The sequence below is a fragment of the Mchenga conophoros genome, linkage group LG1 (assembly GCF_057382185.1).
Source record: "Mchenga conophoros isolate Kocher_MC1m ecotype Shallow Benthic linkage group LG1, M_conophoros_male_GT1.1, whole genome shotgun sequence".
In the NCBI taxonomy this organism is placed as follows: domain Eukaryota; kingdom Metazoa; phylum Chordata; class Actinopteri; order Cichliformes; family Cichlidae; genus Mchenga; species Mchenga conophoros.
The window spans coordinates 4,933,561-4,957,291 of NC_140526.1; the positions used below are offsets into that span (position 1 = coordinate 4,933,561).

General features: G+C 38.1%; 2 protein-coding genes across 3 annotated transcripts; both read left to right on the forward strand.

Annotated features, from left to right (window-relative positions):
- The first annotated feature begins 1,210 nt into the window (after positions 1 to 1,210).
- LOC146582775 (uncharacterized) lies at positions 1,211 to 2,556 on the forward strand. Its single transcript, XM_085289181.1, has 3 exons — positions 1,211 to 1,841; positions 2,100 to 2,268; positions 2,380 to 2,556. The coding sequence occupies exons 1-3, from the start codon at positions 1,226 to 1,228 to the stop codon at positions 2,501 to 2,503; spliced, it is 909 nt and encodes a 302-aa protein (XP_085145307.1). The 5' UTR covers positions 1,211 to 1,225; the 3' UTR covers positions 2,504 to 2,556.
- A 4,388-nt stretch (positions 2,557 to 6,944) lies between these two features.
- On the forward strand, positions 6,945 to 22,397 carry LOC146582776 (adhesion G protein-coupled receptor G2-like). 2 transcript variants are annotated; one of them, XM_085280118.1, is made up of 15 exons: positions 6,945 to 7,012; positions 12,771 to 12,901; positions 12,988 to 13,092; positions 13,239 to 13,308; positions 14,105 to 14,249; positions 14,734 to 14,853; positions 16,306 to 16,413; positions 16,556 to 16,601; positions 16,774 to 16,868; positions 18,357 to 18,499; positions 18,790 to 19,058; positions 19,133 to 19,229; positions 19,759 to 19,888; positions 20,772 to 20,928; positions 21,843 to 22,397. In XM_085280118.1, exons 1-15 carry the CDS (start codon positions 7,005 to 7,007, stop codon positions 21,935 to 21,937), a joined length of 1,719 nt encoding a protein of 572 aa, XP_085136244.1. In that variant the 5' UTR covers positions 6,945 to 7,004; the 3' UTR covers positions 21,938 to 22,397. The 2 variants fall into 2 exon arrangements, with proteins under 2 accessions (XP_085136244.1, XP_085136253.1); XM_085280127.1 differs by lacking the exons at positions 6,945 to 7,012; positions 12,771 to 12,901; positions 12,988 to 13,092; positions 13,239 to 13,308; positions 14,105 to 14,249 and having other exon boundaries at positions 14,722 to 14,853.
- The last annotated feature ends 1,334 nt before the right edge of the window (positions 22,398 to 23,731 follow it).

The following is a 23,731-nucleotide window of genomic DNA, read 5'->3' on the forward strand; positions in this document are numbered from 1 at the left end:
CACCTTGTTGTTGAATTGTGCTATACAAATAAACTTGCCTTGCCTTGCCTTGCCTAGAGGAGAATGGGATAACAATGGCAGACAAAACTGTTGTGAAAGGAGCGCTCTACTGCATTGCTGGAGACAATCTGGGCTCTCATTGTATTGGGGGTTTTACAGAAAATTTCAGTTCATCAGTGTACTTATGCAGATATTGTCTGTTAACTCGAACTGAATTTCAGGGTGCTGATCCAGCAGTGTGTGGACCTCAGCGGACCCCAGAAACGTATAGATCTGCCACTGAACAACTGGAAAGAGAAGACGTGTCAGAAGTTCAGGGGATAAAGTTCAGGTCTGTATTTAATTCTTTACGTAGACATTGAGGGCTAGCAGGAGGGACTATGCGCTTACCTGCTGCTCTCTGGCAGGTAGCTCCATGCCCTTCTGGGTTTTAATTGCACCTTAGAACACACATGCATCAACACTACAATGAGCGGGTGGAGGGAGGTTTGGAGTCTTCTCTCACCCCCGTTCTCTGCGGCCTGCTGGAGCGGGGGGGCTAGGAGGAGTTGGCCGTCCGACTGCGGTCTGGGGTGTGGGGCCTCCCTGCTGCTGCGGAGTCGGGGCGGTCTGCCTCTCCCCACTGCAGGGAAAAGTGTAACACCACCTGGGTCCGGGTGCAGTTCCCCCCTCCAGGGGCAAGGGTACCTAGACCCGGTTGGTAGAGTACGCGTGGGGAGTGTGATCGTGTATACAGCGTCTCTTTATGTCTGTCTCCACGTCGGTTGAGTGTGGTGTAAGTGCATATGAGAGCATGAGGGTGGGAATGGATGTTTGTGTCTGTGTGTACCTGTATGTCTGTGTCTATATGTCAGGTTGGGTATCAGACGCCACCTCTCTGGGGACATCTCAGGCCTCCAAACCTTGGAGGGCCTATCTCCACCCACCACCACTTCCCCTGCCGGTGGCGGACTCCCTAAGGTGTCGGTGCGTTGGTGGTTCTTTGTGTCTGGGGGTGGGCGTCCGGGTACACACCGGCTCACTCCTTGGCGGCCGCTTATTGGGGCACGCTCGGGCCATTTCGGAGGTGGGGTGCCCCCGGCCTCTCGGCCTGGGGCTCGGTCACTCAGGCACAGCTGGCTGCCGGCGGAGCTCACGGGCAGGTCACTGCAGCAACTTCAGGCAAGAGTTGAAAATGTCAAGCGACCTGACACACCAAAGGTAAAAAAACGCAAAGCAATATCAGATGACGACAACGACACAGATGAAATACCAGCTGAACAAAAAGCAAGGGTTCAAGACACATATGGCTGTATTAGCTGGGAGCCAAAGCATTTGCCACTCTCTGAGACTGTGGAGTCAGCTTGAAAAAAAAGAAGAAATGAAGAAGCTGTTTAAAAAGAATAACTACAGTACAGATGTTGTGAAAGAACTAGTCAAGTGCACCTATTACACGCAGCGTAAAGACATCAACAAAGGGGCAAGCATCCAGAAACTATGCCAGGAATGGCCCTTTCTCTTCAATGAAGTTGGTATGACCGCACATTTCCAAGAACTGACTGGTGTGAATCTGATGGAGACCTTCCTTGCCAATGTAGACAAAAAGGGTGCACGTCTGTTAAAGTTCCTCAAATATGTTGATGCACAAAAGCACAAGCAAGTCCTGAATGCTGTTCTCAAACTTCAGACTGAAAGAGGGCAGTCCAGTGGTTGCTTGCAAGAAGTCATTGAGATGATGCTTCTTTTACTGGCTCATTTTGACGAGAAGGGAGCGCTTCTGTTTCACTGCGTTGAGATGACAAGCCTTGCAGAAGATGTTCAGATGGAGAAAGTGCCACCAACACCCGTCATCATTGTTTGCGGTAAGCCGAAAGTGCAAAATTCAACTTTTTTTTTCTGTTGTAACTGCCACGTTCTTGTAGTCTTGACTTGTTTAGTTTCATGTTCTGTTGCTTCCACACTAATACACTGGATAACACAACCATATACTGTAAGTTCAACTAGTAACATAACTCATCCTATGATCCATGTAACAAGTATCTCTGTATTTGTATATATGACTGACATTAAAGCTCTTGTTATTTAAGTTTTTGATTTGTTGTTGTTGTTTTAATTCTCAGGTTCCTCCTGCTTCGCTGCTGAGACATTCATGTTGAGCATTGACAAGAAGATTGTCAACGACCGCATCACAACCTTCACCTCTGCTATCTGCCTAATGTTTGGCAGTTACTACTGCTTTAACATACACTACCCTGTGGAACTACGATCAACACTGGAGTTCCTTCAACGGTAAAATTTCTTTTATTATGGATTTATTTTTGTGCTTATCAAACTTGGCCATTTGATATCCCACCTCAGGTTGTTAATTTCCTCAATCTCTCTTGCCCTTTTTTCATGAAGGTGTTTCTTTTCCATAAATCCTGAGAGAGGCACCAAGGTTGAATCCAAGAAGAAAAAAGTGTTCTCAGTCAATCCCAGAGTCCTCACTCTCATCTCAGACATTGCTGACCATGAGTGGATCTAGTCCTACCCCTCTTGTTTGAGACGAAGTGATAAAGGTATACCATGTTACATACTCTACAGATGTTATGTTTTTGAAACGATTGTTACATTTCTGATTGTGAGTGGGAAGTTTTTAACAATGTGAAGTTTTACTAGACACAATTTGTAAAAGTACATGTTCTACTTTTGATTCACTGTTTTATATCTGAAAAATGTATCTGGTGAAAATGTGGTAAACCCGCGATTTTGTTTCTTGGATTTTAATTTCCCCAGTTTTAAAGATATTTGTATTACAATAGTGTAAAAGTATGCTGCATGTACATTGCTGGCATTTTGTAGTTATCCAAAAATTTGCAGTTGACGTTCTCAAAACAAGTGTAAAGTTTTCGTTTGTTACCTGATGCAGTTTTAAGATGTACATTTTCAGCTTTACTACTCAGTTCTGTGTGCAAAATATGTGGGTGTAAACTTGTTCCTGTAATTTCTTCAATTCAGACTTTCTTTCAATTATAGAAAATTTTTTTAATTCTCTATATTTGTATTTGGATAATTTGAAAAGTCAAGATTTTACGTGTACTGACATTTATGTAGTGAGAACAGCACCAACACACTTAATGGCGTCTGAATTGTCTGCAAAAGGTAATGTGAAGTATAATGTGTGCTCAACTTACAGCACTGGTTTTGCACAGTTTGAACAGAACTTGTAAGAATTCTGTGATTCCTCACTGTTACTGTCATGGAGATAACCAGTAACTATTTGTGATTTGTTGAGTAAAAATATAAATGTTTGATGTTCAAAGCATCAAAGATGTTAAATAAAATACTTTTTTGGAAATTTAAGGTGGACATTTTTGTGTTACATTTAGTAATTTGAATAAAATCATGGTTTGTGTATTAAACTTAAAGAGTAGAAGACTTAAAAGCACTCTAGTCTAAAAACGGTTACAGAATAAAATTGTAGTTTTTCTATATTTAGATAGTTAATTTTACAGGGAAAGAATGTTGTGTTTTCTGGCACAAACTTTATTTTATATGTTATTTTCATGTTAATTCTAGGGAAAAACATTTGTTCTTCAAGTTAAAACATTTTCTTCTACGGTAAAATATTGACCCTAGCACTATTTTTAACCGTAAAATAAACAATAACAATACCTTCTTACCGTTAAAGAAGAAAATGTTCCACCCGTAATTTTACGGTAGATTTCTGGCAACCACAGCTGCCAGCGTTTTACCGTAAAATCTACAGTTTGTTTTTTTACAGTGCACCTCTGCCTCCACTTTTTGTTAATTGATTTGAATCTTGTTCAGGTGTGTTGTCAGGCAGGCTGGTTTTACTGCTTTTATGTGAGGACTGATTGATTCTGATATAGTGCTTTCCTACTCTCCCAGAGTACTCAAATTCCTCTATACAACTTGCCAAATTCACCCAGTCACACCCATTCTCAAAAGCACTTTCTCTAAACATAGAGACCACATTGATACACACATTCATACTCTGATGGATGCATTGGAGAGCAACTTGGGGTTAATATCTTGCCCAAGGATACTTGGCATGCAGACTGGAGGAGCCAGGGATCGAACCACCAACCTTCCAATTAGTAGGTAGTGTTACGTAGTGATGGGCAGATGAAGCTTCATGAAGCACTGAAGCTTTTCATCCAATTGGTTCACCCCAGCGCCAAGCTTCTTGAAGCTTCATTTGCTCTAGCAGGACACCTACTGGATGTAAAAATATTAGTTGGCAAGAATTTGAAGTGTGACCTTTTGCACACAGCCTGTAAATGTCAACAACAAAAGGAGTGTGTAAAACATGTATATTGTAGCGATGGCAGTCTACTTTGTATATTTATACTGGCAGTATGGAAAATGATTATTTGGAAATGCTTAAAATGGAAATGATCATTTACTGTGAGGTGAGGTGTGGTTGGGGTGTGGACAGTGGTTGTGCTTTTGTAACGTTGAGGTATGGACAGCTACACACTGCCTGTTCGCATTTTATTCTGTAAAAACTAAATTTTCACTGCTTTTATGGCCTTTTTAGTGGGGAGAACATAGCTAGGATTTAATGATTTAACAAATCTTTTAAATCCTTTGTCCTCCACAATGCTAAATGGCTGGGAGTCCTCAATCACCATGCTGACCAGGTCTTCATCTATTTGAGATTGTTCTCCTGAGGAAAGACAATAAAGACAAAGCACAAATATAAATGTCATACACGTAACTTATTACAGTTGTATAATATTGTTATATCATTTAGTAACATTACTGAATGCTATATTATCATGGCATTTGATGGCTCACCTGGTCTTGCTCAACAATCGGTGTTCCCCTTATTCTCATGCAAAGCTCTGTAGTGCCTAAGCATGGATGAGGTGTTGTTGTTATATCCCAGCTCCCTGGCACATAGCAAACACTTCACCTTGTACAAAAGTAAAGACAGCTTAACATGAATTGTATTGCACCATCAGTATTATGAAAATACATCTTCTGTAGAAATTTACATACCTTTTTGGGAGATATAAGATCAAAATGTTCCCACACAGGGGAGGACATCCTCCTCTTCTTAGCTGGCTCCATTCTCTCCTGACTTTCTCTCCTCACTCTCATAAACCTCCAAACTCTCACTAACCGCAACTCTCCATCAAAAACCCACATTTTGAATGAAGTCTGAGGGGTTTATATCGCTGTCATATCTCGCGGCAAAGTTCGAACCACTTCATGAACATCATGATCACATCTTTACGCACCCTGTCACTTTTTTACACCATGACATATATTTGGAAACATATTTGTTCTTTTACATTTATATGTATATTTATAACTACAGTATATCTCTATATTTAACTATTTATTCTAATATTTATGAATGAATGAATATTTCTGTACCATGCACTACTGATAGGGTACACTGTTGCTGCTCCTGCTGCTGATAGTGCTGGAGTGCAGGGCTGTGTTGATCTGAAACTGTGGACATTGAAAAGTCCATGGAAGAGATGGCAGCTTATTAACCCCTTAAAGCCGGTCGGAGCGGGCATGCTCCGTTTTGCGTAACTATTTTTAAATCCCTCTAGAACCGGAACCACGTAAGCTAGCACAATATTTTTTTTGCATATGAAACCGGAGGAGTTGTACTTACATCTTATGCCATCAGCTTGTCCTAGGTCACGGTTTCCTTCCACATATAGCTTTGCGAATATTGCATAAAAAGCGCTTGCAGCAACAAAAACATAATATTCAAGAAACACGCTTTGCTGATCCGATCAGCTGTTCGTAACACTTCCCACATTGAAACACATCAGCGCCAACGATCGCATGTCCACCATTACCTGCCCGAAACCGGAAGTGACGTCATTTTCGCAGAAATGTAGTTTTTTACTTGTAGGCCTTAAAAGTCCATACTGGTGTTTTTATAAGTGATGTTTGACTTTATGCTTTTCTGAATAGTTGCTGGGATGCTTAGAACTCAAATTGCACTGCTTAAAATAGTTTATTTTCATGCACATGCTGTTTTCTTTGCAAATTTGCATCATGCATCAAACAAAAACGATTTTCAATTCTTTTGTAGTTTATTGCAATTTTTTGAAATTTATGTCGTTACTATGGACTTAATGCATACATATTATTAAAATATGTTGTATTGCTGTGTAGCAACTTGAAATGCTCCCAAAAATGGCACTACAGCATGTAAAGATATAAAGTAAGCTCTGGCGGCCTTGGTTCTATAGTAGGTCTTAAAGGGTTAAAGTGTTATGAGATAACAATAAAATGCAAAGATTGATGTCAGCACTTGGAAACAGATTAGGCAACAGATTAAAAAAACTGTGAGACATAAACTAGGCTCTACCTGTGACTCACTCTTTGCATCTCTTTCTCCTTCTATCTATCATTCTCCACTTGCTATCCATCTAAGAACAAGGCACAATTTGCTATTGCGTCAATCTATTATTTAATTATCCACACTTAACAACTCTTACACCTAATCCAAAATTAAATAATGATGGAAAAATGACACAGAACCAAAACATTGTGATTAATAGTTAAATGAGATAGGCAGGCACAGGCAGGACTCCTTAAAAAAACACACATAAAAAAAATGCCTCAAGAAAAGGGCACTTGGCGCATCCCAGAGAAAAGTGCTCAAGCCCCTTCTATCTGTTGGTCATAGCAGTGACATACCACAATTTAGCCTCTAATGACAAATTTCTTTAAAATTCAGGATAAACTAGTTTATAAAAGGATAACTTAGTGCTTAATGTGTGAACAGAACAGTGTCTAGAACTCAGTGTAATATTTTTCAGTAGTTTAATGTTAGCCTGTATTTGCTGTACACCCAGTGGAAGAAGATATATATGTATTTTTAGGTTTATGTCAGCTTATGCTTCCTCTTTTTTATTCAAAAAATAATTTACATGTCAACAACTTCCTATAAACCTCTTCAGGGTTACTCATTTGCCTTTTTGTCACATCAGGTGGGCTCCGAATTCTCATTTCGCATAAAATCATTTTAACAGGGACTGAGCAACATGCAAAGGTAGGCTGTTTGGCTGTATTTATGTTAGAGATTTACTTCGTCTCTCTGAATAAATGCTAATATTACAGCTATAATATTGTAGATTTTTGAAACTCTGAATAAAAAATTATTATTCTAATGTGTAAAGATTTAAATTTTGTGAATGCCTATCTCTGTGGTTTTTGGAGGGGTTTAAGCCATGTGTACTTTTTTAAACAAACTGTTCCTTGTGTGTAAATGTTGTGTTATTTATTTTATTACACATATATTGCTGTAAGATAATTAGAATAATATATTTTGAACATGTAAATATAACTCAAATAAGAAGAGAAAACTGTCTACGAAATGTTTATCCTCAAAAAAGAGTAGGATGAAGTATACACTTTTTCTGTTCCTGCCCCCTTATTTCAAATTCCATTATTTACAAGTCAGTATTCAGAATTTGACATAATATAGTCGATACATCAAAATGAGGACAAGTCTTCAATAGAATACAATGAGACAGCTCAATCCCTGAGAGGAAAATTTCTTATATTCTTGCAATTTATTGTTTTTAAATATTCGTGCAAATTTTTGTATTGATGATCATTAACTTCATCTGTACAGGTGTTCCACACACTAAGTCTGTGATATTTTACATTTGTCCTTACCACTGGCTTGCTGAACATAAAGATTCCTCTTGGGTTATTAGTATTTGGCCTTATTTGGAACAAGTTCTGAATATTGTGAGGCAAAGATTTTTTTTCTGCTTTGTACATTGATTGTGCAGTTCTGAGTTTAGCCAAATTCTTAAATTTAAGAATATTACATTTAATAAAAAGTGGATTTGATAGTTTTTTTTAAGTGGTTTTATTTAAGTGTTACTTCACATCAGGCATCCCATTGCTAATATTATCATTATTAGTGGTGTAGCAGTTGTAGTATAAGGTGTAGAATTAGTATTAATATAATTGGCCCAACGCCCTTTGCCCTAGATGGGTTCAGTCTTGGACACCCCGCCTTTTCTAATCTTTGAAGCTAATATGGCCTCGTGTGTTTCCAATAAAATTAATTTGAACTCTGTTACAATATAGAAATTTGTTTTTGATTACCAATTAATAACAGTAACTTTGATAACTCGTGTCTGCTGTTAAACATGGTCATATAGCAATATGTATATAAAGCAGCAAATAATGTAAATATAAATACAAATATAAATACAATTTAATATGTAAATATTATAACACATCTCACACCTTTGAATGTGACCCATTTCCTCGCTTTTTGTGGAAACGGGAAGTATAGATCAGTGGCGTCAAACTCATTTGATGGGTCAGACCAGTAACACTCCCTTTTCTGTCAGTGTAAGGAAGTTACATACTTAATAATTTGAAATCTGTCAGCATGACTCTACCAGACAAAGCTCTCGCAGCTCATTGCCCAGACTGTCCAGTTTTTTTGTTGTTGTTTTCTTCCTTTTTTTCACATTCAGGCCTGAGAGATTCAGTTACAATAGAATAGAATAGCATAGAAAACCTTTATTATCCTACTAATGAGAAATATGGGTGTTACACAGCTCTTATAGCAAGAGGACTATGAAATATAGAAGGAAGACACAAAGTGGTCCTATATACATAAACAACCATTCATGCCAGCAACAGCTGCTGGTAAGAATGACCTGCGGTAGCACTCCTTCCTACGCTGTAGGCAGTGTAGGGACTAACGCGTTATTAAGGAACGCGTTACAGTAACTACATTATTATTGTGGTAACGAGCACGGTAACTAGTTATTATGCCAAAATCAGCAACGCGTTTACGCTACAATATTAAAATAAAAGTTTATTCAGCATGAAGAGTGGGTATATACGATTATTTGTCTGTTGTCACTGGGTGGTGCTGAGGTCATATTCTGGGGTCAGCTTGTGTAAAGGAAGAAATGCATTTAATTCTCAAAGCTGAAATAAAATCCAATCCTTCCCCTCCTGACCGGTGCTACAGGTTCTGAAGTTCTGCTTTTACATTTTTTCAGTCAACAGTTCTGCTGGTGCCTGACATGCAATATAAAAAGACAAAGCTGTATAAACTAACAGGTTATCCAGCATAATATTTCACCTTTGATATTCAAATCAAAATTATAAAGAAGGAGACTTCTTAAATCCAAATCATTGTAATAAAAAGTGGCAGGAAACATCTTTGGGGTGGCTGTAGCTCAGGAGGTAGAGCAGGTCAGCTGCTGGTTGGTTGGTGGTTCTATCCCTGGCCCCATGTTTGCATGCCAAATATCCTTGGGCAAGATACTTGCCCAACTTGCTCTCCGATGCATCCATTGGAGTATGAATGCGGATGAATGATAGTTAGAAAGCACTCACCATAAAACAGTGCTTGTGTGAATGGGTGTGTATGGGGTGAATGTGGCGTGTTGTATAGAGCGCTTTGAGTACTCCGGGAGAGTAAAAAAGCGCTATACAAGAACCAGTCCAAACTAGTTCACGCATTTTTTACTTCCAGGCTGGACTACTGTTTTTCATTATTATCAGGATGTCCAAAAAACTCACTGAAAAGCCTTCAGTTAATCCAAAATGCTGCAGCAAGAGTCCTGACGGGGACTAGAAAGAGAGAGCATATTTCTCCTGTATTCGCTTCCCTTCATTGGCTTCCTGTTAAATCCAGAATTGAATTCAAAATCCTGCTCCTCACATACAAGGTCTTAAATAATCAGGCCCCATCTTAATGACCTTGTAGTACCATATCACCCTATTAGAGCACTTCGCTCTCACACTGCAGGCCTACTTGTTGTTCCTTCCTGTTGAGCCTTCAGTTTTCAAACTTTATCAAGGGTTAATCTAACAAAGGTTAGTTTGTCAATTTTCTACTACTTTACCCATATTTTGATTTGACTAGTGTATATTTTGGTAATAATTTTTTATTTGAATTATCATGGACAGGCGAAATGTAACCCGCTCTTGAGTAAGTACACCTCACTCTAGGTTCAGTAGTCAAGTATGAGTGCATGTGATGATAACACACACGTTTTGAGTTAACTCTAAACAATCTTAATGCAACAACAGATAACAATTACAAGACAGAAATTACAACTGAGGCCTTCACTAAAAAGAAGAGGAACAAGAGAAAACTGTTCTTAATCTCTTGAAATGATGTTTAAAGGGTATTTGGTTAGTTGCAACTCCACCTTTCACTGGTCCTGCCCACACACTTAAGATCAATGTAAAACGAGTTTGACACCACTGCTCTCTAGCGTTTATACTCGGGAGTTAAAGTGGGCTGGAAGGAGTTCAGGTGTCCGCAAGATTTGGTTGTGGTACTTAAGAATCTAGCTGGAGATACAGAAGAAGATTCTGTTACACAGTGTGTTGCTAGCTAAAGGTAAAGCTGCTGTACTTCATGGAGAGAGAAAAGAGTGCGAGTTTAATTCATTCAGAGATCCAGAAAGTTGTAGAAAGACAGACAGGACAGGAGAGGGAGAAGACAGATCAGATTTAAAGATAAGCACTGCTCAGTGACGCTTGATAAACTGCAGGTTGCTGTCAATTGTAAAAACAGTATAAACAGTATAGTGTCAGTGTATAGGAGATGGACATCAACCATGATAGCTTGTGAAACTGCTGACATCCTGCACAAAGAAAAGCTGCTGAAGTTATTAATTATTGTGAGAACTAGGGACAAGTTAACAGAGGTGTGGACTCGAGTCACATGACTTGGACTCGAGTCAGACTCGAGTCATTAATTTTATGACTTTAGACTTGACTTGAAAAAATGTTCTAAGACTTGTGACTTGACTTGGACTTTTACACCAATGACTTGGGACTTGAATTGGACTTGAACCGGTTTACTTGAAAAGACTTGATATTTTACCCCAAATATAAAATTTAACATGCATATTATATAGAGATTGAAAATGTGACGTCATTCACGGGTAGAACCGCAAAGGATTCTGGGAACTCGTGGCAAGCGGTACTAGCGCACGCAGGCTTTCAATTAAAATCAGTCACACAGCGATAAAAAGAAACACAAAAATGTCAAGAAGCTGTTGTATTATTAACTGCAATAGCCGGTCGCATGACAGCCACGGGAAGCCGACGGGTAAAGAGATCGGTTGTTATCGGATTACGTCGTTGAAGAGAAATTGTTCAAACCATGTTTCCGAAGTAACAAAGACGCGACGGATGGCCTGGATTGCAGCCATTCAAAGATAAAATATAACGTCCCAGAACACTCCAGCTCACAGGTTAGTCTGCTCCAAGCATTTACACGAAGGTCAGTGTTTTTTAGTAGTTAATACGTCATTTTTCTTAACATAATTGGTGATATAGGTTACAAGCAAGTCTGGCGCTGAACAGAAATTGTCGCGCTATGCTCCTTTGTTTATTGTGCATAAATAGTGAATTGTCCTGACACAATATTGCGTTTCGCCTCTGTTATTATGGTACATTGACAAAAACATATACTTTTATTCACAGGATAAAACAGGTTTTTTGTATCACTAATTGCCCAGTACGATTACAGCATACAGTATTATTGTCACTGCTACATTTCTGTGATGCTACCAGAAATTATTTCCACTACTAATTAATTACCGTTGAGCTCAAAGGTCCTATTAATAAACGGTTAAGGAATGTGTATTTATAACGACAATTTGTGAGACTGGTAAACTTATGATACGTACGATGGTCTTTCGTTCTACACGGTGCATTTCAAGGTCCTGTACCCATCCGTCGGTAAACTGTACCTGGGCTTGTTGCAGTGACCTGAAGTTACTAAACTTCATGAGTGTATGCACTCACTCCAAGAACCGTATGATTATAAATATGCATATAAATATGCTACGATGAGATAGCTGACTTCATCTAACTAGCAAATGTTGTCCAGGCTACGTTGGTGATACAGTTTTTTTTAATGTGTATGATATTTTTGTCATGCGATTTTAAAGCTGGTCCTACAACCGCATCCAAGAATAACATGCAGCTTATCTCAGAACTGTCGGTGAAAATTATTCTAGGAGCTAGGTTTAATTGAGCTGCATTTTAAAGAGGTGCAATTTCACAATTTGTGTATATTTTCTAAGTTCACTATTTTGTCATGTGTTGAGAAAAACACAGATTTTAAAATTACATGGTCTAATATTTACATTTAGCATAACTGCAACATTATTTTTTTGTTTGTTTTTTTTTAAAGACTCGAAAGGACTTGAAATTCAAAGTTTCAGACTTGTGACTTGACTCGGACTTTTACACCAGTGACTTGAGACTCGACTCGGACTTGCCTGACATTACTTGAGACTTGACTTGAGACTTGAGGATAAAGACTTGAGACTTACTTGAGACTTGCAAAACAATGACTTGGTCCCACCTCTGCAAGTTAAAGAGGAAGACCTCAGAGGACAACTATGTAGTACAGGAGGACATGCAGAGGGTTGGTGTGAGAAAGGAGAATGCTATGGTTTGGGTGAGATGGAGGAAGATGATCCAGTGTGCCAAACCCTAAAGCAAGCAGTCAAATAATAATAATAATAATAATAATAATAATTGTTGGTGATGTTTCTCCATTTCAGAAGAAAATTATCTGTGTCCTCGTAGACTTTAGACAGTTGTTAGAACCCACAGATTTCACAAAAATGTGTCTCTTAAATTCAAAAGTATTATGTTTTAGTGCTTCTTAATAACACCTTCAGCTCATCAGGCAGTATTTGCTTTGACGGAGGGTGAACTTCTTCCATAACCTAAGCCTATTATTGTTTGTAAAGCACAGATACTGTTTTAAATTAATTCTCTGCACTTCGCAGCATGAAGTGGTGGCTTCTCTTTTGGCTGGTGTTTTTCCTGTCACACCAACCTTCTGCATGTCGTAGTTCACCACCAGTCTGTAAAAGGAAAGGTTCATCAGGTCAGTTTTCCTGCAAGAACAAGTACAACGGTAAGATGCTTTACTATTAATATTTAAGGCTCATGTTTCCATGCCTCAGGTTATAAGTAAGTAACCCCCCCCCCCCCGTACTGTAGCAGAACATGGTGGAGATAACAGTTGTGGCAATAAACAGGAAGGCGGTGAACAGGAAGGCGGTAAACAGGGAGGCGGTAATAAGGAAGGCAGTGAACGGAAAAGTGGTAAGGCATTTTAATCACATACACACACACTCAAATATTTGTGATTAGATAAAACAGTAATTAAGAAGCTACCAAAGTTCTCAAGTGAAACTCAATGTTGTAAAAATGTATATATGATTCATTTATTTATTTATTTATTTTTACAGGGAATGGCAGATGCTGTAAGGAAGTTTTAGCCAACATTTTTAAAAACGGAAGCTGTGATGACGCTGTCAAGTAAACACTTTCCTTCTAAATAACTTTTTTTGAGTTTTCTATTTTGAAAAACTGTTAGATTAAATATGTATATAGGAGCAAAATCAAAAGGGTTGAGATGGTAATGTGTTTCAGATGGTTTATGGCAGGGGTGTCAAACTCAATCAGACAAGGGGCCAAAACCCAAAGCACACTTTAGTTCGCAGGCAAACAGGATTTACTGAAGAGATTAAAACTGAAAGTTTTTTCTAACATAAATATGAACAAAAACAGGACAGGATACAATATTCTTTCTTAGAAAATGACTGAAATAACTAAAAAAATACATCCTGTCAAATGTATAAAAATTTAAAATATGAAGGTGCTCCAAAAATGAAAATAAAAACAGGTCACTATTGTCCCGTTATACTGCCACTGTATCAGCTCCATTTGAACCTGTAAAAATGCAGTTCCGTCGTCGGCAGCAAATGGGTTGTGATGCAGCTTGAAATTTATTTTCTTTTTCTGGTTTACTTTCCAAAGCACAGTGTGCACTCATAAGTGCAGCTTTACTTGAAACTCCTTCACTGCATCAGCACATCAGTGATCATGCAAGTCTGCAATTGGCAGATTTCCTCATTCTGCTCACAAACTCTTTTCTCTGACTTAGTTTCTGCACCTTTGTAAAATACACCATGTTGCCAAACTTTAAATCTATTTTCCGGGATTTGACCTGCTGGCCTTGACTTTGACACCTTTGGTCTGTGGTGTGTAATTAATGTAAGATTTTTAATCAGAATGTGGCATTCTGATTTTTTTTCTTATCCTTTTCAACAAGTGCCATTAAGGAGCTGCAAGAGATTCTAGAGGAAGAAGAAATAAACGGGACCAGTTCATCAATTATTTCTGACACTGTTGTTGCCCTACAGTATAAACCCAATGGTACCTTTAGAGGCCTCGACATTTATGCCAGCGATAATCAGGTGTTTAAAAAATTATTTCATAGTGTAATGTGACAATGATATTTTAAGCTGTTCACATTTTTTAGCAGCAAAACTGGCAATATCTGTTTTGTTTAAATTTTTGGTCTTGAAAACTGCTGGGAATGGTTGAGATTGTTTATATCCTATTGATGTCCAAATGTGCATGTATTTTTAGTTACTTTTGTCCCTATTTTCCCTAAGCCACAAAACAGCTTGTTTGATATTGCTTTAGCTATGAATTATCTGAACATGTTCTTTATACTGTAGATTAAACTTTCCTGCTGCTTTGCATTTCGGAGTCTGTGAACCTTAATGACTTTCCTCAAGTTCCAGCAATTTAAGATCATTTGGACTAAAATGGCTGAAGAGCAGTTTTGGATTTCCATTAAATTTATAATGCATGTTTAGATATATGCTAAGTTGAGAATAATGTTACTGTTATTCACATCATCTTCCTGTTTTTGGCACGTTGATGCATATGCAGGTACAACCAGGCCAGTCTCCTCCCAGCAGCAGAGTGAGAGTTCAGCTGCCGAGTGAACTGCAAGCTGGACCAAACAACAAGATTGTGTTCTGCATGATTAAGTGGCCTGAAACATACCAGGTCAGAAATTAAACTCTGTTATACAAAATCTTGAATTTTATACAGACATAGATTTTACACTGTAAATTAAACTACTATCGTTTGTTGATTTAGCTTGTTTTAGCCAAGTAACATTACATTACATTACTAAATCTTTTTACATAAGCAAACATTTGGTCCATATTTATTTTATCTTCCAGTCATTTAACATTATTTATTATTAAGAGACCTTTGTCTCACTATCTTGATAACAGACCTTCATCTGAGCACTCAAACCTGCCACCATTCAGCTCAAGTCACAATATTTAAAAACAAACAAACAAACAAAATATAAGCATATATACATAATTGACCCTTGACATTACAGAAGTAAAGCAGGAGACAAATAATAGATTTTTTACTTAGTGCAGACCTCTAGGAAACTAGAATAGCTAAAGTAACATCCACATAAAGGCCCCAAGGTCTCATAGTTTTTTGTAGTAAAACACTGCATTGTAATAAAATCAATTCTACACACATTACATGTCAATTGTTCTAATTTAGCTGCTTATACACCAAAAGTGCCTCAGCCTCAGCTTCATTTGGAAATATATGATAATTATCGGATAGAGTTGCTGGCAGAACAGTAAAGTGATTGTTTTTATGTTCATGTCAGGAAGACAGATGTGTAGATTTTATAAAGATTTATTTGGAACCTGCCGTGCCTCTGCACATCAAACTAGTGACAAAAATATAGCAATTTATTTTGAGTTAACTCGCACAGATATCTTCATGTGGAGAAACAGTTTTAAAACTGCAATGATTATTTACCCTGCTGTGTATTCAAAATACCTTTATGCCATATAATAGCATTTCTCCCAAGCTACAAATATTAATTCATATATGCAGTACATGAAAGCTCCAACACACGTAACAATGTACAAATAACTTTGTGTCCAGTACGTTATTGCCTCCACGATTTAATAAATGGATTGGATGTGTCTCATGAAGGAGTAATAAGTTTTAGACTTAACATTGTTCTTTATGGTTTAATGTCTTCATATTTTAAACATAAAAGAATGTTTTGCCACAGGAACAATAAGTGAAATATTGTTAGTCATTTATTTATTTACATTAAATTAGTTTAATTTAATACATTAAAAGACAGCTATGGGAACTGCTCTAATCAGTAAGAGTTAATCAATTTGTTCAACTTTCACACAGAAAGAGGATGAGTTATATATTTAAACGCAAATGTGCTGAAGGTCTTTAGCAATAATGCACAAAATATAAATGTGGTATATATTAAAGACACTTCTATGTATATTTTTATGTAGAAAAGTTGGTACACCAGGGAAAAATCACTACAACCTTTTAATAAAATGTAAATTACATTAAAATGTAAATTACATTAAAATTATTTCATAATAGACAACAAATCTTAAATAAATATTTTCTCAAAAAACAAACTGATGAATGTGTGTTTTATTGTAGACTGACGTTTATGACAGAAGACTGTTTGGCCTGAGTGTGCAGCGCAAGAACATATCAGGACTACAGCAGCGTGTCAACATCACCATAAACCTAACCAAGGAAATAAATGTACTTAATGTTGTCATTTACTGCAGATGTGCCTTTTACAATATTATATTATTAAATATGTTTTATCTTTTGTTTAGCAAAAGTTAATAAAAAAAAGTTAGGCATATATAGTATTTAAACATGCAATATTTCTGTGTCACAGGACACCCAAAAACCCTCGTGTCAGTTCATTAACTTCTCAACAAACAGTGAGTAACCAAGCATCACATCTGCCAAGAATAATGTAAAACATTAATATTTTTTTAAATAAACTTCAGTCATTGTTGTTTGTGTTTTGTCTTAAGATCACAAAGCTGATCTGATCTGACTTGGATATAAAAACATCTTATGTATCACTGATCTCTATTTTTGATGTATCAGCTTTTAGTGAGGATGGATGCATTACTCTATGGAGTCGTGGTCAGAATAATGTCACCTGTTCCTGTGACCATCTCACATACTTTGCTGTGCTCCTGGTAGGAGGGACAATTTTTCATTCTAAAAAAGTGGAATTTCAGGACTTACATGTCTTTTGACTTGAGGGAAACTCGATCAACAAAATATAGACAAACACCTCAGTAATAAAATGGGAAATCTCTTTTAGCAGGTGTGTTGCTAACAATCCAACAAGTTCATGCTGAGTTGGACACAGTTTAGCTATCTGGTTCTGATGCTTTGGTAAAAAGTTGTTGTGTGTAATGGCCAACTTCAGCCTTAACTCACATAGTCAAACTTTCTATTGTAATTCCTTTAAGCAGTTGTCAATTTTTTGAAGAATAACTTCTTGAAGGACATTCAAAGCTCTTTTTGGATGTTGTCTGCCTCTTGCTCCACTCTCTGTCAGGATGATTGGATAATAACGCTTCAATAATGTTGTGGTTTTTTTCTTCTCTTCTACTCTTTAACTGTCGTAATAGTATCTTTGAATCATTTTAATGCTGAAACTGTCAACACATAGTATTGCATGGACAAACAAAATCTGACAGTACCTTTACTGTGTTCATAATTACATCAACTTTGATAAGATTGTCAACACCACTGTGTAAATATGACAGAGCCCTCGCTGTGTTCTACAGACAGCTGCAGACACTCACTGTTGTACCTCTCTCCTGACCTCCTCCATATAAAAAAATGTGAACCAAAAAATGTCATTCCTCCATCAGGCATGTTACCAGTGATTTTCAGTACAGTTCTTATGTAATTTAATGTGCATCAGCCTTTTCTGAAGAATTAGAAGCTAAATATAAAGACATGAGGTGTGACTCAAGACTTTCATAGTACTTACTTTACAGTATGTTTAATATATGTTAAAACAAAAAAGATTCATTTATACTGTACAACGTACAACACTCATCTCTTGCCAAAATGTTTCCTCAACTATAGTGTGTTATTAAGAGTGTAGCTGCACTGGGTGTGCCCTGCCTACGTCATGTGATTCCTGATACTATCACTAGATGCCCCAATGTGAACAAAAGTAATCTTTTTCTGTTACAAATGCTCCCTTTACACCATGACTACAATCTTCATTCTTTTGTTAGTGTCATCTGTTCTCACGCACAGTTCATTGGCTCATTGACTTGTCATTGATTATCTTATCTGTGACTTACTTTTCCTCATCTACATCTTTGTTTTACAACACCTAATTTACTGAAAACTTTCTGAAATAAAAACCATGTTCAGGGTGTTGTGATTTTGATTTGATATAGCCAAAGACTTGAATGATGAAGAAAAGAAATACTAAAACTGGACAAACAAGACTGTATTTCCCCAATCACGTGTCTGTCTCCTGCTTATTTTATTGTATCGAACTGTACTGTTACATGCACTTCCTCTATTCCTGTGGCTTATTTTTTATTGACTTTACTGCTTCACTGTTTGCGTGTCTTTTGTTTAATTTCTACTCGCTGACTACGTCTCACAATCAAAATGCTGCAAAAAAAAGTGAGTGTGTATTTTCTGCACAGCTGCCTGTTTCTGGCTCTGACACAAATGGCACTGGGTCCCTCTCACCTAAAGACCAGGAGATTTTGACATACATCACTCTGATTGGCTGCAGTCTCTCTCTTTTTGCCCTGGTCATCACTGTTTTGCTCTTCATCACAAACAGGTAATTTATTTAATGACATTCTTCATCCTTTCTGTCTCTGCTTTTCTTATTAGACTCCTCCTATCCCATTGACTATTCAGCATGTACTATCGCCTTCCAGTCCTGACTTTTTAACACCACTGTCAATTAATAACCTTTTTGTCTTTTTTCTTTGTTTTAATCTTTGTTCCTTATCACATCATCTTTCTATTTTTATTGTCCATACATGTAGATTTGGTCTAATTGTATTCCAAACAGAATAATACCAAAAAAAGATGTGACTTACCATGAATCACATCTGCATTTGCCAGAAAGGTCAGAGAAGATGTTTCTATGAAGGTCCACATCAACCTCGTGATCGCCCTGATCCTCCTCAACCTGCACTTCCTGCTAAGTTCCACAGTGGCAGCAGTGTCCTCCACTGGGGTCTGTTTATACATGGCTCTTGCCCTTCACTACTCCCTGCTGACTACTTTCAGCTGGATGGCTGTGGAGGGATTCCATCTCTACCTTCTCTTAGTCAGAGTCTTCAACATCTACATCAAGAGATACCTGCTCAAACTCAGTGTGGTGGGATGGGGTGAGTGGAATAATTTAGGCAAGAAGCTGTTTATCATCATCATCATCATCTGAATAACTATTCTTGTGTTTCAGGTGTTCCTGCAGTCATTGTGTCAGTGGTGGTGATCATAGACAGAGGCTTTTACAGTCTTGTCTTTCTGGACACATCTAAATCCAACAACACTTATATGTAAGGAAAATATCTGCAAGCATCTAAAATTGAATAAAGAAAATTTAAAATAACAATTCATATTTATTTATTAACTGTTGGTGTACGCATCAGAGTGTAGAGGGGAAAGTGTCATACAAGGGATAGGAATCAAACTCAATTTTACCAAACACTTATTTGCCTATACGGAGTAGTCTCTGGTATATTTCACCACATGCATCTAAATTATCCGCTATACCCACCCCCAAAAAAGTTAATTCTGTTCATCTGGATGTAATGTTTTCAGTAGGAGAAACGTTTCATCACTCATTCAAATGACGGGAAAAGCTGGGGAAACCTGCAGTCAGCTGAGACTGAAGAAGTCACTTGGATGAGTGACGAAAAGTTTCTTGCAATGAAAACACCACGTCCATATGAACAGAATCAACCTTTTGGAGCGATTTCCCATCCTGGATGATTGGGCATGCATCAATACGCCTGCAATAAGATTTCTATTATAGAAAGTACTTCTTAACTGAAACATGGGTCATCTGAACTCCCTTTCTTTTAGATGCTATATAACCAATGACGACGTCAAGATGGGGACTACACTTGGACCATTCATCTTGGTGTTCCTCTTTAACATGATCATGTTTGCAGTGACAATCAGACGAGTTTGGACTCTACGCAAAAGCACAGAGGTACTGTGCAGTTTTATGTTGCTATTGTCAACATGTCCTATGAAAGCTTAAAAATAACATTAATGAATTAGTCTTATAAACAACTGGTAGTTTTATATAACAAGAAAAATATAGGCTAACTCTAGTCATCACTATTGTTAATTTTTATTTTACATTAGTCGTTCCTTTTAAAGGATGAACTGTGAGATGGGTTGTCTGTTAGCTTTTAAGACCAAGTAAATTCTCAGAAAAAATAAAGGAACACTTTTTATTCAGAGTGTAGCATTAAGCCAACTTGATGAAGTAAACTTCTGGGATACTGATCTGGTCAGTTAAGTAGCAGAGGGAGTGTTAATCAGCCTCAGCTGATTTGACGTTAATGAAATAAACAGCGAGAGCTATGGATGCCATTAGATATCAGGATATCCTTGATCCATTGTCAGACCCTAAATTGGATCAGTGGTTTCTTGGTTCCTCCTGGTGCATGACAATTCAAAGACTCATTTGGCAGCTCCTGAAGGAAGAAAGACCTGATACCATTAACTGTTCCCACACCTATCTGACCTAAATTCAATAGAACACCTCTGGGACATTATGTTTTGGTCCATCCGATGGTGCCAGGTTACAGCTTAACTGTCCCGAAGCTCAGTGATGCACTGGTCCAGATCTGTGAGGAGATCCTTAAAGACACCCTCCAACATCTCATTTTTTTGCAATGAGATCTGTTGTGTTTTTAAAGTGTTCCTTTAAATCTTTTCAGCACTGTATTGTATTTTGTAGTCATTTTTTTAAAAACAAACAAACAAAAAAAACATACTTTAGTATTGACTATTTAAACACATTTGTCTTACTGTGTGAGATTGTATATAATCTCCTGTGTCATTCTATATATTTGGCAAATCAGTTTGGGCAGAGTAACCGTGATAGAGCCAAGAAAGACATTTGTACCCTGCTGGGAGTCATGACTCTGCTCGGCATTACCTGGGGCCTGGTCTTCTTCTCTTTTGGCTACCTGACCACTGTTGGCCTCTACCTCTTCTGCATCCTGAACTCACTGCAAGGTCTGTATAACCATTTGTATGTTAAAGCAAGTTTATTTATATAGCACAATTCAACAACAAGGGTATTCAAAGTGCTTTACAGAGACATTAGAAACAAAAACAAATAAAAAGCATGATTTAAAATAAAAAAAAGGAAGTAACAGTAGATAAAATCAGTAGTTAAAATGTAAGTTTTGAAATTTAAGCTTAAAAGTAAAACGGTGTGGATTTGGTGCTTTATTCAAATGCAGCTGAGAATAGGTGAGTCTTCAACCTGGATTTAAATAAACGGAGTGTTTCAGCTGATCTGAGGCTTTCTGGGAGTTTGTTCCAGATATATGGAGCATATATCTGTTTGTTGTCATGAGTTTTACTTCCCTTGTGTTGTCTGATCATTCTGTTCAGCCATGTCTTGTTCTCCCCACCTCTCTTCGCTCCTCAAATCAACCTTCAGTATATATATTGTCACTGTCTACATGGATCCTTTTCAAAAAGCACCTGTTTCTGTTACTTGCTTCCCAGTGTTTTTGTTCTTCCTTTCTTTGCTCCTGCATCTCTCCTTGGCTTTATGTTCTAGTTAGTGTGTTTTTAAATCTGTAGACTTCAGTTTCCCTTTGTACTCATGTTAGTCAGCCTGTGGTGTTTTTGCATTGTACATGTACAATGACAATGAAGGTATATTCTATTCTATTCTATTCTATTCTATTCTATTCTATTAAACTATTCTACTAAATGAATGACTTACTTTAAGTTTCAATCAATCTGTCTCCAAGCGTCTGCGTTTTGGTCCTTCACAACTTACAATCTGCACATCCTGCAGATTCTGACACACAGATGAATTACTACTTTCATTGTCAAATGTGCGTACTCATTGCATCTCCTGTACACAGTCTAAACATTTACTTCTCTCCCTCTCTCTTGCTTGTTCCATGCAGGTTTCTTCATCTTCCTGTGGTTTATGATGTCACTGAGAAAGGCTAAAACTGCAGTTACTAAGACAAGCGGTGAAACACGAAGCACCAGCACTTAGCTTACACACAACTACCAATACCCCGAGAAGTTCCTTTGTGTGTGCTGTTGGAATGTTTAATGTAATATTAACTTAGAAACATTGTTGTATACATGAGTTCAAGAAGAAATTGTATCAGATAAGATATCAGCTGACACTAAAAAAATGTATGTGAATGTATTAATTGTGAAGATTTTAACAGCTCAAATTTAGTTTGAAGTTTTCTTTTTATTGCAATAGACAGAGTTTTTATGGCAAGCAGTTTATCTTATTGTTAGAGGATAGATCACCTGTCTCTTTTTACACTCGCTTTCAGAGATCAGAGGCAAAACAACATAAAATTGCTATTTTGTCACATTTTCACCAGTCTGCACATTAGATCTTAGTTTCAAATGAATCTCACCTGGCATTAGTTTAGTATTTTAAGAGGCTGTTATGTTGATTGATTGCACATACAGCATTTTGCTTTATTTTAATTGAACTGGTCTGAAAATTATTTTATATTAAAGCACATTGTGAATCACTAAAGGCTGTGGTGTTAGTAATAACAGTAATAGCTGTCTTATTACCTTCACCCTATGGACATTTACGAGTTACGGGCATTCTAAAGTGAAAATCTCAGTTTTGTTCAGTATCATTATCATATGGTAACTCATAGTTTAAATATCAAAAGTGTACTAATTTAATGTTTACAACACAGAATGTCAGAAAAAAAACAGCGGGACCCTGCATATAGGTAGAGAACCCTTTAAAAAGTGTATTTTGGGTAAACAGTGGTCATATCACTTCGTGGGACCGAAGGCTGCTCAGAGACACAACATGAAAGGTCTCTTCTTTACCCACACTTTGATAACGTACGGTTACTGTACAACCTTGGTTCTCTTAGTGAAAGACTATCTCTCCACACCATCACATATTCCATATGTACGGGGTACGACTCCCCTTGGTCGTGGCACAAGGATACTTACTTAAGACACTCCGGCACGCCCGGCCACAGCTCATGTATAAAACAGCTGTGCAGACTTGACACCGGTGATAGTTTGATCAGAGGGCGTCTTCGAGCAGCCTGACGGTGGAGAGATGGTTTCTCGCTAAAAGAACCAAAGCTACACAGTAATCGTATGTTCTCTAGCATATCAAGACTATCTCTCCACACCGTTACATATGTACGGGGTAACTCTGTAAGACATCCCGCGATGAGACAGTACAACTGAACCGCCGAGAGCGAAGGGTGCAATAAACTATTGACAAAGTACCCATAAGCAGACCACCCCGGTCAGGGATTCGCCAGACGCGAAGGCCAAGCAGGGGGATTGGAGGCAGCAGTCTGCAGATGCTAGACTGGCCCGAACTGGTTGTGCAGGATGCAGGACCTCAAGTGATCAGCCGCTCAAGGTCAGCCCGGGAACCACGAGGCAGACCACCAGGGAGCGCAGCACACCGGGCTGCCAAATAGGATCCCGCTGGTCGCATAGGCCTACAACATGCAGGCAATGCCAGACAAAGAGTCGGCGCTACAGGCTGAAGAACTCTTACTCACCACAGCGAGTGTAAGCCAGCAAAGCGGGCAGCAGGCCAGGGGGGCACAGCCTATAGTAGCAGGTCAAGCTAGGGATGAGACCTGTCCATCCACAGAGCCAAAGCCGCCCAGTGCTGTTGACAGACAGGGAGGGGACCTGCTGAAGTGGAGGGCTGAGCAAGGCAATGACCCAAAGGTCCACCCCCAGCACTGTCACTACGTGCTGTCCGCAGACAGATGAGCCTCAAGAGTGAACTCGAACAAGATACTCAAGCTCAGTCCCTGGAACTTAGGAG

What these genes read in the sequence shown, in the direction of transcription:
- LOC146582775 (XM_085289181.1), top strand. Translation starts at nt 1,226, where the DNA reads ATGACGACAACGACACAGATGAAATACCAGCTGAACAAAAAGCAAGGG. An exon ending in ACCCGTCATCATTGTTTGCG is followed by an intron (nt 1,842 to 2,099) that starts GTAAGCCGAAAG and finishes TTTAATTCTCAG; the next exon opens with GTTCCTCCTGCTTCGCTGCT. An exon ending in ACACTGGAGTTCCTTCAACG is followed by an intron (nt 2,269 to 2,379) that starts GTAAAATTTCTT and finishes TTTTTCATGAAG; the next exon opens with GTGTTTCTTTTCCATAAATC.
- LOC146582776 (XM_085280118.1), top strand. An exon ending in CTGCAAGAACAAGTACAACG is followed by an intron (nt 12,902 to 12,987) that starts GTAAGATGCTTT and finishes CCCGTACTGTAG; the next exon opens with CAGAACATGGTGGAGATAAC. An exon ending in ACCTAACCAAGGAAATAAAT is followed by an intron (nt 16,414 to 16,555) that starts GTACTTAATGTT and finishes TCTGTGTCACAG; the next exon opens with GACACCCAAAAACCCTCGTG.